At 43.4% G+C, this 14,892-nt stretch overlaps 1 protein-coding gene and 1 long non-coding RNA gene across 7 annotated transcripts in view; one reads left to right on the plus strand and one right to left on the minus strand.

The window, feature by feature from the left end:
• Nucleotides 1–680: 680 nt before the first annotated feature.
• Nucleotides 681–11,490, minus strand: LOC145722531 (uncharacterized). The gene is made up of 3 exons (XR_014146852.1): nt 11,342–11,490; nt 4,268–4,371; nt 681–1,626 (listed from the first exon to the last, which is right to left on the minus strand). It is a non-coding gene; the product is annotated as an uncharacterized LOC145722531 (long non-coding RNA).
• Nucleotides 11,491–11,644: 154 nt separating this feature from the next.
• Nucleotides 11,645–14,892, plus strand: part of OTULIN (OTU deubiquitinase with linear linkage specificity) — a 31,634-nt gene continuing 28,386 nt past the window's right edge. For 2 of the 6 annotated variants that reach the window (XM_081825899.1, XM_081825900.1), the window contains exon 1: nt 11,645–11,940. In XM_081825899.1, coding sequence (XP_081682025.1) covers nt 11,765–11,940 — 176 coding nt within the window. In that variant the 5' untranslated portion in view covers nt 11,645–11,764. Of the gene's footprint in view, nt 11,941–12,302; nt 12,379–14,892 lie in introns of those variants that run through there. The other 4 variants (XM_081825901.1, XM_081825902.1, XM_006733170.3 and 1 more) reach the window with 3 other exon arrangements.

Consider the following 14,892-nt stretch of genomic DNA (forward strand, 5'->3'; position numbering starts at 1 on the left):
AGCGACTGCCTTTGGCTCAGGTCATGATCCCAGACTCCCTGGATTGAGTCCTGCATCGGGCTCCCCGCTTAGCGGGGAGTCTGCTTCTCCCTCTGACCCTCCCCCATCTTGTGTTCTCTCTCTCTCTCTCTCACTCCCTCTCTCTCTCAAATAAATAAAATCCTTTTTTTTTTTTTAAGATTTTTTTATTTATTTGACAGAGAGACAGTGAGAGAGGGAACACAGGGGGGAGTGGGAGAGGGAGAAGCAGGCTTCCAGCTGAGCAGGGAGCCCGATGTGGGACTCGATCCCAGGACCCTGAGTCCATAAATAAATAAAATCTGAAAACAAACAAACAACAACAACAAAACTATGAAGGTGGCCTTGGATTCTGGTTCAAGAGCAGAACTTCTGGTGCTCAGCTGCTGCATTCATTAAATGAAGGAGTTTTGACTAGCTGCCATCTAAGGCAGTCATATGAATATTTTTTGTCCACCTACTCCTGTAAAAGAGTTTTGAAAAACTGAAACCATTTCCACATTTGAAAGTTGACATCTAAAATTTTCCATTAGAAATTTAGTTTTAAAGGACATGATTTTCACTGTATTATAAATGATTACTGATGTTTTAAAATAAAATCATCACACGACTTAAGTTTCCAATGGAATCTAAATAATATATTTATTAGAAATTCACTATCATCCATAAAAAAAAGACTGATTTTACATCATTCCTTTTTCCCACTGGAAACTCATTTCCACTCCATTTTCCTTTCCCAGAACTTTATTTAATGCAGCATATTTTTATGTTTGAAAGCCTTTTATTATTTAAAATTATTTGAAAGTTGTATCTATACTTACAATTATTAATAGTAAAAATTTGATTAAAATATGTTCTAAAGTTTGATAATTATTACACATACTTAGTCAAATTTTATTGATCTATCCCTTTCAAAATCTATTGGTGAATGACATTTATTGTTAGAAAGAGGTAGTTCTTTATAGATGTTGGATGCGAGCCCTTTATCTGATAAGACATTTGCAAATATCTTCTCCCATTCAGTAGGTTGTCTTTTGGTTTTGTTGACTGTTTCCTTTGCTGTGCAAAAGCTTTTTATCTTGATGAGGACCCAATAGTTCATTTTTGCTTTTGTTTCCCTTGCCTTTGGAGACGTGTCTAGCAAGAAGTTGCTGCGGCCAAACTCGAAGAGGTTGCTGCCTGTGTTCTCCTCTAGGATTTTGATGGATTCCTTTCTCCCACTTAGGTCTTCCATCCATTTTGAGTTTATTTTCGTGTATGGTGTAAGAAAATGGTCCAGTTTCATTCTTCTGCATATGGCTGTCCAATTTTCCCAACACCATTTGTTGAAGAGACTGTCTTTTTTCCATTGGACATTCTTTCCTGCTTTGTCAAAGATGAGTTGACCATAGAGTCGAGGGTCCATTTCTGGGCTCTCTATTCTGTTCCATTGATCTATGTGTCTGTTTTTGTGCCAGTACCATACTGTCTTGATGATGACAGCTTTGTAATAGAGCTTAAAGTCCAGAATTGTGATGCCATCAGCTTTGGTTTTCTTTTCCAACATTCCTTTGGCTATTCAGGGTCTTTTCTGGTTCCATACAAATTTTAGGATTATGTGTTCCAGCTCTGTGAAAAAAGTTGATGGTATTTTGATAGGGATTGCTTTGAATGTGTAGATTGCTCTGGATAGCATAGACATTTTAACAATATTTGTTCTTCCAACCCATGAACGTGGAATATTTTATTTATTTTTAAAGATTTTATTTTAATTTTTTAAAGATTTTATTTATTGAGATAGAGAGAGAGCATGAGCGTGTGTGTGTGTGTGGGGGGGTGGTTGGGCAGAGGAGAAGCAGACTTCCTGCTGAGCAGGGAACCCGATGCTGTGTTCGATCCCAGGATCATGACCTGAGCCTAAGGTAGATGCTTAACTGACTGAGCCACCCAGATACCCCAAAGAATTTTTTAAGTAGTTTCCATACCAAACATGGGGCTCGACCTCACAACCCAGAGATCAAGAGTCACATGCTTTACTGACCAGCCAGCCAGGTGCCCCTCATTAAGTATTTTAAACCATCAGCTAACAGCTTTAGGTTCTTCTTCAAATCTGTTCAAAACAAACCACTAGAAACCACCTAGATTAGAGAAGGATTCATTATCCAGTCACGAAAGCCCGTCCCTTTCTGGTTTCTAGGAAGCACCAACTCACTTATAAACATTCATTCTAAGACAGTGTCCTTGCCATGAGTTTGTCACCTGGGTGACATAAGATGCTGCCAACATTTCTTACTCATACTTTCTGCTTTGGTCTCTCGAGACTCTCCCTTAGGAGCAATGCTTTCTTTGAGCAAAGTTATCATCACCCTAATAACCCCACTCTACACTCTGAATTAACGTATGGCCAAAACATTCCAGTGAAATACCAAAATACCCACTCTTTGGAGAAGAAAAGGAAAGACACCAAGCCTGAGTGCAAGTTTTTGGTGCCTTCTATGGGAGGCTTGTCCAGAAGCATTATTTAAATTGTACCTTTGTTTTGATGCTCTAGAATAGCACCATCCATTAGAAACATAATGTGAGCTTCATATGTAATCTAAAATTTCCTAGTAACATATTAAAAAATTAAAAAGAAACAGGTGAAATTAATAATGTATATAATGCATTTCATTTGGCCCTTGAATAACATGGGTTTGAACTGCATGGTTACACTTAAATGTGGCATTTTTTCGATCAATATAGTACAGTACTGTGAATGTATTTTCTCTTCCTTATGATTTTCTTAGTATTTTCTTTTCTCTGGCTTACTTTATTATAAGAATATAGAATACAATGCACAAAACATACAAAATATGTGTTAATTGATTATTTATGTTATCACTGAGGCTTCCGGTCAATAGTATGTTATTAGTAGTTAAGTTTTTAGGGAATCAAAAGGTATACTTGGATTTTTGATGGCATGGCAGCAGGGGTTGGTGCCTCTAACCTCTGCATTGTTCAAGGGTCAAGTGTATTTCCAAAATACTATCATTTCAACAGTGATATAAAAAATTGAAAATGAGATACTTTACATTCTTCTTGTTTTTTGGTCGTTAAGTCCTTAAAATCCTATAGTATGATACAGACAGCAAACCTTGATGCTGACCAGCTACATTTCAGGTACTGAATACCCACATGGGACTAGTGGCTACGATACTGGATAGCTCAGCCCTTGAGGCACACACCGTAGTAAGATTTGGGATGGATAAGAGAGGTCTTCTGTTTTTGTAAAGTAAGAATATGCTGAACAGGAAGAAGTGGCTGGAAAGGAGAACAAGCCTCTCTGTGCCCTCAGGTAGCTTTGAAAGGTATTTTTGCCTTCGGACTTTTGCAGTATAACTGTACGAAGGGGCCCTGGTGTATCCCAGGAAATAGAGGTACCTCAGTGTGAAGACTACTATTTTAAGGTAGATTCTAGCTGCCAAAGTTTTGGGGCATGATGCAATGATAATGAAATTATACATTCATATCTTCTGAAGAAGGCCTAGTCAACCATCCTTCTAAAATGCTGGACCAAGTGGAAAGAAAAATTCACGAGACGAAATGTTAGCCAGGAGATCCAGAAAGCCCTTGCTACTTTGTCAGCAATATGCTGGTATGGTTTTGAGGGTAAGGTTGACAAGCTATCTTATCACAAGTAGAGAGTTTTGGGTAATGTAGGGTGATGTTTTCCTCTCTTAATGTGATGGAGATAAGATGGGGTTATATGTGAATCATCAACCTAACATCAGACGACTTGAGGAGGGGAAGCTATCCTACGTTATGGCACAGAAGTGACAAAGAATCTCTTCCTTGCTGGGGCGCCTGGGTGGCTCAGATGGTTAAGCGTCTGCCTTCGGCTCAGGTCATGGTCCCAGGGTCCTGGGATCGAGCCCTGCATCGGGCTCCCTGCTCCTTGGGAGCCTGCTTCTCCCTCTGCCTCTCTCTCTCTGTGTCTCTCATGAATGAATAAATAAAATCTTAAAAAAAAAAAAAAAGAATCTCTTCCTTGCCTTAATTTTCTTGGGAAACCTCTACAGTTTGCCCCTTTGGCTTTTTTAAAGTGCCAGTGTGCAGTATGAAGGATGGGCTTCCTTTCCAAAGGAACCCATATGCTTATCCTAAAAGGCAAGTGTAAGGAAGTAGTTTGCGATACTGTCTAGTCTGCTTAAGGCTAAGGCTTAGGCTGCGTAGGCTACCAGGAGAAAGTCCCACGGACTGGACAGCTTAAACAGCAGAAATTATATCTCACAGTTCTGGCGGCTGGAGGTCGAGGATCAGGGTGCCAGTATGGTCAGGTTCTGGGGAGAGCTGTCTTCTCATTTGCATACTGCTGACTTTTCCTTGTATCCTCACCTGGCAGAGAGCAGAAAGGGGAAGCAAACTTTCTCATGACTCTTAGAAAGGCACTAATCTCATTCAGGAGGGCTCCAGCTTCCTGACCCCATTTAAGTCATCTTAATTACCTCCCAAGGGCCTGCCTCCTAATACCATCCTATTGTGAAGTAGGGTTTCAACATGTGAATGGGGGAGGGGGACGGAGCACAAACGTTTAGTTTGGAACACCAAATATAGTTACTTTGGGGGTTAGGGCTTCAACATATGAATTTATGGGGGATACATTTCAGTCCATAGCAGAAATTAAGGTATGTAAGAGTATGGAATTCCATTTCAGAAACTCTCTAAATAAGATTATCATCTGCCTGGATGATTTCTTTAGGATGAAATTCTATTTAGCTGGAGGCCAATGACTCGTTTAACATTTTCCAGAATCCCAAGTCTTTGTGTAACATCATTCTGTCTGTCATCTCCTTATGTAAGTTTTATTTTCATGATAAAATAAATTTCACTATGACCCATACTTCTCCCAAGAAAAACTCTTGGCGACAGTTTTGGGGCTTTCCAGGTAAATTAATACTGCTGCAAGCTATTTTTTCTTTTTTTAAATTTTATTTTATTATGTTATGTTAGTCACCATACATTACATCATTAGTTTTTGATGTAGTGTTCCATGATTCATTGTTTGCATATGAAAGATACCTCTATCTATTTTCAGAATTGCCAAGACACGGTAGGCACCTCACCCCCCAACACACACACCTCAATCCTGTTTAAAACAATGAGCATTTCACAATCAAGGGGTATGCTGGAAAAAAGTCTCTCAAATAAAAGTTGGCTATTCCTAGAACAGTTAATTTCTAAGTGAAACTAACAATACTTCCTTTCAAGCTTGAGAGGTATATAACTTATGAAACAAGAATAAACTAAAAAGTACCCTTCCTGTTAATACTTTTGAAATTGTTGTACAATTATACTTGAAATCTATTTTTTTTATTGTTGTGACATTGGGAAATTCCATAGAGCAAAAATGGGAGGTGTTTTGACTTTGTTGTAAAATGTGTTTGTGCTACTGAATGGGGGGATATGCATCCAACCTGTACTAAGTTCCTTACAGAGAATTAATCAAACTAAGAAACAAACACTCTTGGGGCGCCTGGGTGGCTCAGTTGGTTAAGCGACTGCCTTCGGCTCAGGTCATGATCCTGGAGTCCCGGGATTGAGTCCCACATCGGGCTCCCTGCTCGGCGGGGAGTCTGCTTCTCCCTCTGACCCTCCTCCCTCTCATGCTCTCTGTCTCTCATTCTCTCCCTCGCAAATAAATAAAATAAAATCTTTAAAAAAAAAAAAACAAAAACACTCTAAATGCTTTGGCCCCGTTCCTCCTGAAGTTATTACAAATAAGGGCTGGCGTTTTCCAAGAAAAGGAACTTGGAGCCTTTCATGAATTAACTGTTTTAGGCAAGGCAATGAAAAGGTAGTTACATCAATCCAAGGTGATTCAAAATGTAAGTTACCAAGTCGAAGGACTTACAAATTATAATGTCATCATATAACTTTTAGTTATCATATTAGGAATGAACCAAAGGGGAAGCCGGAAACTAATTGGGATTGTTCTGGTGATGTCACTATATAGGCTTTTACATAGGCTTATAGATTTTTGTTGTAATTTATTCATCTTGACGTAAGAATAGGCTAGTTGTAATTATATCACAGTTCATAGGTTTACTTCTATTTCCTCTAAGAAACTCTAATTTTTGAATTATTTAAACACACTTGCTAATAATTTATAATTATTGTGTATTGTATATATTATGTAATGTCAGTAAAAATTTACATCTCCAATGTGCATATATTAAAAAATGTATGTGTACCTCTGTGTTTATTGTGTACACTATAAAACATATACACAATAGGAAGTTTAAAAAGGTTAAAGATGAAACATTGACATTAAAAATTTTCTATCGAAGTGCAAAATAGGAACAATGTGACTAGATATTCTTCATTATTTTGGAAAGTCTTGGTTTAACAGTTTGTGATGTGGTGATTTGATTTTTTCTATATAATAGACTTTATTTTTTGGAATAGTTTATATCTACAGAAGAATGGAAACGATAGTACAGGGTTTCTATATACTCTGCACCCAATTTCCCCTGCTGATAACATCTTACATTAGTATGGTACATTTATTACAGTTAATGAACCAACATTGATACATTATTTTTTTTAAAGAATAGCTTCTTTATTTGAGGGAGAGAGAGAGAGAGGGAGCACAAGAGGGATAAGGGGGAGAGGGAGAGGGAGAGGGAGAGAAAGAATCTCAAGCAGACTCTGTGCTGAGTGTGGAGCCTGAGCTGGGGCTCAATCATGACCTGAGCAGAAACCAAGAGTTGGACGCTTAACTGACTGAGCCACCCAGGTGCCCCAATACATTATTATTAACCAAGGTGATAGTTTACTTGACTTCTCTTAAGGAAGGTTTGTTTTGTTTTTTTCTTTTGTTCCGGGATCCCATCCAGGACACCACATTACATTTAGTTGTCAGTCCATCTCCTTAGGCTTCTCTTGACTGTGATAGTATCTCAGACTCTTCTTCTTCTTCCTTTTTTTTTTTTTTAAAGCTTTTACTCATTTGTCAGAGAGAGAGAAACAGCACAGCAAGGGGAGCAGCAGGGAGAGGAAGAAGCAGGCTCTCTGCTAAGCAAGGAGCTGATGCGGGACTCCATCCCAGGATCCTGGGATCATGACCTGAGCCGAAGGCAGACACTTAACCAACTGAGCCACCCAGGCATCCCTCTTCTTGTTTTTGATGACCTTGACAGTTTTGAACAATACTAGTCAAGTATTTTGTAGGATGCCCCTCTAATGGAAATTGTAACTTGTCCAGTGTTTTTCTCATGATTGGATTGGGGTTACAGGTTTTTGGAAGATCAAGGCTACAATCCATTGACATGATTTATTGATGAGCTCAGGTCACATGGTAACTTGTGACTCATGGAGAAGTATTCCCTCTCTAGTAAGTCCAGTAGCAGGCCGAAAGCTGTTTCTCAAAAGGAGAGTCATTTCCACAGAGGATAGCAGGGCTTTAGTCCCAAATCCTAAGATTTGCCTTGTGATTCACTTATAAATGCTTGCCAAAGACTCTAAATAGCAGTTCTATCTGCCACTGCCACTGCCACTTCAAGCTCCATTGGATCTACTGGATCCTATGACCCAAATGGCAGAGCAACTTGCACAATCGCCTGGACCTGTGGCAGAGACTTCTCTTTTCTTACTCGGTGTTGTGCCTCTTCCTTTAGTAGTTACTTCCTTTAGTAACAACTTCTCCTTCACCTTAGAAGTGATATCTTGATATACCGCATACCACCGGACCCCTAGTAATTTCAGGAAGACCCTTGAATTTTGGAGGATTTATTTTCCATCCTCCGATGTGCAAATATCTTACCAATATGTGTACAGTAATTGCTACTTCCTGCCTACCGAGGCCAATCAACATATCATCTTCAATATAATGGACTAGTGTGATTTTCTGTGGAAGGGAAAGGAGGTCTTTGAGGATTAAATCATGACACAGGGCTGAAGAGTTGATATATCCTGTGGTGGGACAGTGAAGGTGAATCCCTGGCCTTGTCAGTTGAAAGTTAATTCCTTCTGGTAGACTTTTTCAACAGGTATAGAGGGAAAAAGCATTTGCCAGATCAATAGCTACATACCAAGTATTAGGAAATGTGTTGATTTGCCCAAGCAATGAAACCACATTTGGAATAGCAGTGTAACTAGAACCACCACATAGTTCAGTTTATGGAAATCTAGTATCATTCTCCAAGATCTATCTGTCTTCTGCACACGCCAAATAGGCAAGTTGAAAGGGATGAAGTTGCCATCACAACCTCTCCAACCTTCAAGTTCTTGATGGTAGTGCTAATCTTTGCAATCCCTCCAAGAATGTGGTATTGCCTTTGGTTTACATTTTTACAGGCAGAAACCGTTCTAGTGGCTTCCATTTGGCCTTTTCTACCATAACAACCTTCATTCTACAGCTCAGGGATCAATGTGGGGATTCTAATAGTTACTGAGCATGTCTATTTTAATTACACATTCTAGAACTGGGGAAGTAACCACAGGATGTGTTCAGAGACCCACCGGGCCTAATGTGAGATGAACCTGAGCTAGAACTCCTTTAATCACTTGACCTCCACAAGCCCCTACTCTGGTTGGTAGACACAATGATGTTGTGCGTTTCCACGAATCAGTGTCAAGTTAGAGCCATTGTCTACTAATCTCCCAAAGTCTGATTATTTCCTTCCCCCCAGTGGGCAATCACCCTGGTAGATGGCCCTTTGAGGAAGACTGGGAACAAATTACTAATATACATTTTTAGCAATGGAGCAAGGTACTTCCCCAAGAGGACTTGGCCTCTCCTTCATTCAGAGTTCTGAGTGTATAAACTGGCTCAAGTATGGAAAATGATAGAGGGGCTGTGATGCTCTGTTCTGGTGGTGCAAGTTAGGACTTCTGTTTGCTAGACCTAGAACTCTTCTGCTAATACCAAGTCTGAATTTAGGAGATTGTCCATTTCTTTTTTTCCCTAGGGACACTATGATCAACTGCCAATGTCATAGGTCTCTGAAAGTCAGACAATTCTGATTACTGCTTCAGTTCAGCTGTCCATTACAGTAACGACCCCCATCCAGTTTTTGACAATTAAGTGCCACCTCTTGGTCCCTGCCATCCTAGGATCCCATTATCCCCACTGCATTTAGGAATCCCAGTTTGATGGTGGTAGTTTCCAAGATTTATCTGAATACAGAGAAAAGCAATTGCATGTCTCTTCAAAGATGCTGGGGCTTCGCTCATAGATTTACTTCTCACAGTCATGAAGGGTAATGTCCTTTGGACCCTCCTGCGGTGGGTGAACAGGTCTTACATGATAAATCCACACTAACATGTCAAACCCCTTGCCCCTAAGCCTTTGGATACCTTCCTCAATAATATCCTAGGCAGTTCTGGCACTTCATTTAGTGTAGGTACTTTGGGGAGGATGGAAGTCAACTGATCAATAGGGTTTTGCTTAGGTCCTTCTCATAGTGGGCCTAGTGGGTCCCTAAACCCATCTGATGATTGTTTTCCCAGATTTACATGCATAATAGAAAAAGACATACTCAGCAACCATTCAAACAAACTGTTAAGCTTTTTCTAACCCTTGGAGATAACATGTTGTATCTAGAATATCTGCTTGGTGGGCCCTTATCGGTAAATTCAGCCTGATAGAATTTTGTAAGTCTTCATCTTGATCTGTTAGTTTCCTAGGGCTGCTACAGCAAAGTACCACAAACTGAGGGATTAAAAAAACAGAAATTTATTCTCTTACAGTTCTGGAGGATAGCTGCCTGAAATCAAGTTATCAGCAGGGCCACGCTTCTTCTGAAGGCTCTTTGGGATCATCTTTCCTTGCCTTTTCCTAGCTACTAGTGGCCCACAGCATTTCTCTGCATATTGTTACAACACTCCGATCTCTGCCTCCATCTTCATATGTCCTTATTTCCTGTGACTATATATTTCTGCATCCTCTCCTCTTATAAGGACACCCATTATGACCTCATCTTAACCTCATCTATGAAGACCCTATTTCCAAATAGGTCACACTGAGATTCCAAATGGACATGAATTTTGGGAGACATTATTCACCTCACTATAATCCCACATCCTTAATAGCCACTGGAAATATAACTCCTATATTCTTTTGCATGCTCTGAGTATTTTTAGCATGTGTATTTATTTTTCAAAATTAAAGGAAAAAACCCACCCTATAGTTCTTTGCTTCAAAATACAAACATTTTACCCCCATTTTTCCAGTTTTTTTTTTTTGAGAAATAACGGATACACATCACTGTTATGAATTTAAGGTGTATAGCACGATGGTTTGATTTACATATATTGTGATATGATTACCGTAATTGGTTTATTAGTAACCATCATATATAGATACAAGAAAAAAAAATCTTGTTATTAGAATTCCCTAGGATCTACTCTTAACAGCTTTCCTATGTATCATACAGCAGCATTAGACATAGTCATCACGTTGTACATTACATCCCTAGTACTTATTTATCTTATAACTGGAAGTTTGTGCCTTTTGACCACTTTCCTCCAATATTCTTGGAGGAAGAAATATTCTTTCCATCCAGTTTCTCCCTTTGATGCCCACTACTATCCAGTCTCCCCAAACTGGACTCCCAGTCTTGCCCTTTCCCAATCTTTTCTCTAACAAAGTGATCTTTTAAAATAGTCGCCACCTTCCAACTTTTAGTGAGGATCAAGCACAAGCTCCCTCCCTAGCCTAAGGAAGCTTTTCTCCATCTGGTCTGCAGCATCCTTCTTCCAGTTTCATCTTTCGGTGAAATCTCCTGCTACCTACCTGTCTTGTCCCCTAATACTTGCAGGTTTCTGAACTGCCCATGGGTTCCCTTCCTCCATACCGTGGTCCCGCACTCTGCTTTGGTAATACCCCTTGCACCCCTGACTGCTCCTCATCTTTAGAGGCTTCTCCTCTATTCTCTCTCCAGAGATGAAACATTTCGCTCTCTCCTGATCTTTGAGGTTTAACATTTTTCCCTTTGCTCCTTTTCCCCTTACATCAAATTTCACTTTAAAGAATACAGCCCACACTGTTTATGCTGAGCTTGCTCAACTGCACAGTAGACCAGTTCACCCTTCCGCCCTCACAGTGGGGAGGGACCTAAATCCCAGCCCTGGAGCGACAAGCTGACCCCACACCCAAGACCAAAGCTCTCCGGGCTCGGGGGCGGGTCGTGACGAAGCTGTCACTCGCGGAAGGCCAGGCAAGCCGCACATCACTCAGTCTGCCCACATCCTTCGTTTTATGGTTGACGAAACCCCGCCCGGCTCTGAAGCCCAGACTGACACTGCAAGGTGCTCAAAAGCGTTGGCACTCTTCACACCCTGGGCTGGCCTTCCTCCTCCTCACCGAGGATGCGTTCCTCCGCTCGTCCAGTGTTTTCCCTTCCTCTCCCGTCCCGGGCGGGCCGCAACATCCAGGGAAAGCCAGACGCGCTGGGAACTCCAGGGAGGACCAGCTGTGTGAAGCATGCGCAGTGTCCGCGCCCTGCAGGCGGTCCTAATCGCCCACGGCTCAGCCGGCGCAGCAGCTTGCGCAGGCGCCGCGTCCAAGGGCTCCCCGCCCACCCCGTCCTAGCGGGCCACGCCCCCTCATCGCGGGTCAGAGGCCGAGGGGCGGGCGGCGGTGACGCGTGCGGAAGCGTCCCGCGCAGCCTCGGAAGCCGGCGAGCTGTAGAGCGGCGGCGGCCACGGCCGGGCGCCCCGACGGGAGGGGCCCTGGATCGCTCGGAGGCGGCCGAACCGGTGTGTCGCCGCCGCCGCCGGCGGCCCCATGAGTCAGGGCACCATGCCCCAGCCCGGAGCGTGGCCGGGCGCGAGCCGTGCTGAGAAGCCGGTGCGGGAGGCGGGGGCCGCGTCCCCGGGCCCCGCGAGAGCCGCGGCGCCGGAGGGCGGGAAGGCGGCGGCCGGCGGGCAGCCGCGGATCGCGGTGCGGTGCCCAGCCGAGCAGTGAGTCGCGGGGCGCAGCGGGGACGGGCGGGGGTGCCGGGCTTGTTCCCCTCGGGAAGGGTGGGCGTGGGGTGGGGTGGGGTGGGGTGGGCTGGGGAGTAACCGGCGGAGAGTCCTTCGCATCCTCGGTTCTGGGTAAGGTCGTCGGCGACGGAGAGGAATTCGAAGACACTCGTATCCAGTGTCCGTACAAATATTTTTCCTCAGGGCCCGGGGTCTCACAATTCTGGTCATCCAGTGCCCCCTGGTTTTAAATCTGAATAGCTCTAAAGTTAAAACAAAGCTCCAGGAACTTGGGAAACAAACCGGAAAAGCATACTGTTATAACTAACTCCCAGTGAATCTTTCCTCCGACATGGTTGGGGAAGGAAGTAAGGTTGCTTCTATCACAGCCAAAGGAAAACCGAACCACGCGACAAGTTTGTTCTTGGAAGGCAAGTCGCCGCTTGATGAGCGCCCCACCTGTTGAACAGACTTTGGACGGAGTCTGACCCAATTCTCTTTTGCCCATTAACGGCTTAACTAGCTGTCCCCTCCTCCTTTATTTTTAAATACGAAAGGCAGCGCTGGTTAGATCAATTATTTAGTGAATTGTAAAGAAGGCAGCATAAAGGCAGGCGTTTATAGTTTTAGCAAGGGCCTGGGAGTGAGATGGAAGCAGAATATAGACTTGAAAGCTGAAACTTTTTCTACGGTTTCAGGTTCTAGGCACATATAAATGCCTTTGAATTCCAAAATTGATGAAAGCACTCAACAGATAGCTTAATTGGCTGGCAAGTTGAATTGTAAGGTGTGTTCAAATGTGATTTTGTTGTTGTTGGCGTTTTCTGAAGAGGGGTCCTTGGCAGGCCTGCTATGCAGCTAGTGTATTACAACGTTGATGTGCATGGTTCTTTACCATGGGCGTTGACATTCTCATTTATTGAGCATCTAAGTCTTCTGGGATGGTATTATCCACACTTAATGTGTTAATGGTTACTGGGAAGGATTTGGAGTAGGCAGTCTCAAACTCCTGCCTATGCAGGTAACCTAAGTGAGTGCAGCTGACCAGGTGTGGACCATGGGTTTCTGGAGAGCTGTGTCCATCACTGTTGGAGTCAGAGTCCACTAGGTTCTACCCTCTGCCTGCCGGATTTTCTGTATTTAAAGAGTCCAAATATCCTGAATTTTTAATGAAATATCCTGGTTTTTAAAAAGTAGCATTTTATTTTTTAACTGAAACCACTGTGCAGGCCCGTGTGTGAGCTGATGTGGTCTCTGGCTGCAGGTTTGCTCTCTGGGTTAGAGAACGACCTCACACTCTGCAGAGGGTAAAGTAGGGTGGGCAGTGGTGGGAGTGAGGGGGTGGGGTGGGGGGGTGGTCTTCTGCTTCTGCCCCTCCACAGTCCATGCTGGTTTCTAACTGCTGCTGACTTCCTCTTGCCCTGGTGGTCAGAGCTGTGACTCCCCGGTTAGAGACCCTCCCCCTCAGAAGCTGCACCTTAGCCTTGAGTGGAGCATTCTCATGCCCCTTTGAGATGCAGAAACTTTGAAGCCAGAACCATGTTCCTAAAAGTATGCATAGTTATTTGGCAAGTTTTTCTGCTGGATGTGGTTTCCAGAGTCAGAACCTGGGGAAATAGGCCCATGGTGGGAAGGAGCACTCTTTCCTGATGAAAAGGTTTTGAGGCACACCCCTTCTTACCTCTGTCAGTAGATTTACAGACAGTCTGAAAGGAATCTAAGAAAAAAAACCAGCCTTGGTTTGTCATTTACACATAGGAAACTGAGTTGCAGATTCCAGAGGAGCTTCTTGACCAGGGAGACAGGGAGTAGGTTTCAGGGCCAAGTTCCCTGATGCCTTGGTGGGAACCTACCTCCATCTTTTTCTGGCTTTCTCAGCAGAATCAGGCAGAGGAACATGATTTATAATGACCTCTCCCCTTCCCTCCTCTAGCTCATTTGAGAGCTGCCGTTGGCTGGCATCCCCTGGACAAGCCCTAAGGATGGCTCACAAGATGACTTACGGTCTGAGTTGGAGAAGTCTTAGGTCACACCAGATTTGGTTGACTTTTCTTGGAGCTTCCTTACTGTTTCTGTGAGCACATCTGCTGTGCTCTATCCCCTGCTCACCCCGCCCCTGCATTTGAAACTGAGACTGTGTCCACTTCTTGCCTTTAGCTAAGGAAGCTACCGTCCTTGAGGACCAAGATGGTCCTGAGACATGGTCGGTGGCCAGGCTAGGCATGCTTAGGGAATTGAGAAGCAAGACTACTTCAAGGCCGGTCTTTGCCTGCCTGATGGGGGGACATGGTTTGAATCTAGGGTCCATATGCTGACTGTGTGTGGTGGGGAGCAAATGTCCGTGAACCCCTCTGAAATTGAAGGTGAAATTTTATGTGTATTTGTTTTTCTGGCCTGAGGTTCTCACGAAAGCTATGGATTTTCAAAAGGGCTGTGAGCAGCGAGTTTCTAAACCATTGTTCTTGGGTGTTGCTACATGTACTGTTGTGTGAAAGTGTTTTCCCACTCGCCTCACTCCTTAGCTCCCGTGGGATATGTTTGATGGGGTACCAACCACTCCCTCCTGCCCCTTCTCCCACCTAGAAGTAAAGACTGTTTCAGACCTCATTGTTGAGGATGTCTGGGTTGTCCCCAGCTACCTCTGGAAGTCACGTGGAGTAGCATGAGCCAGTCATGGAAAGTCCACTTGCAGAAGGGAGATGGAATTTTGGCTTGGGTGCCGGTACTTTCCTGCATTTGATGTGTTGTTCACCCATCTCTACAACCGCTAAGTGGTGGAGAAAGGCTGGGTTGAGTGGTCTTTGCTTTTCCTGTGCCTTTGTGGGAAGGTACATTGGCGTCACAGTGGTTGACACTGTCTTACCAACACTGCCTGGGCCGTGGGTCTTCTAGGGTAGGCCAAGTTAAGCATGAACTACAGTGTTCAAGTTCAGAAAGCTGAACAAAGCC

This window comes from Leptonychotes weddellii, chromosome 7 (assembly GCF_054177405.1).
Source record: "Leptonychotes weddellii isolate Sample4059 chromosome 7, ASM5417740v2, whole genome shotgun sequence".
NCBI lineage: Eukaryota > Metazoa > Chordata > Mammalia > Carnivora > Phocidae > Leptonychotes > Leptonychotes weddellii.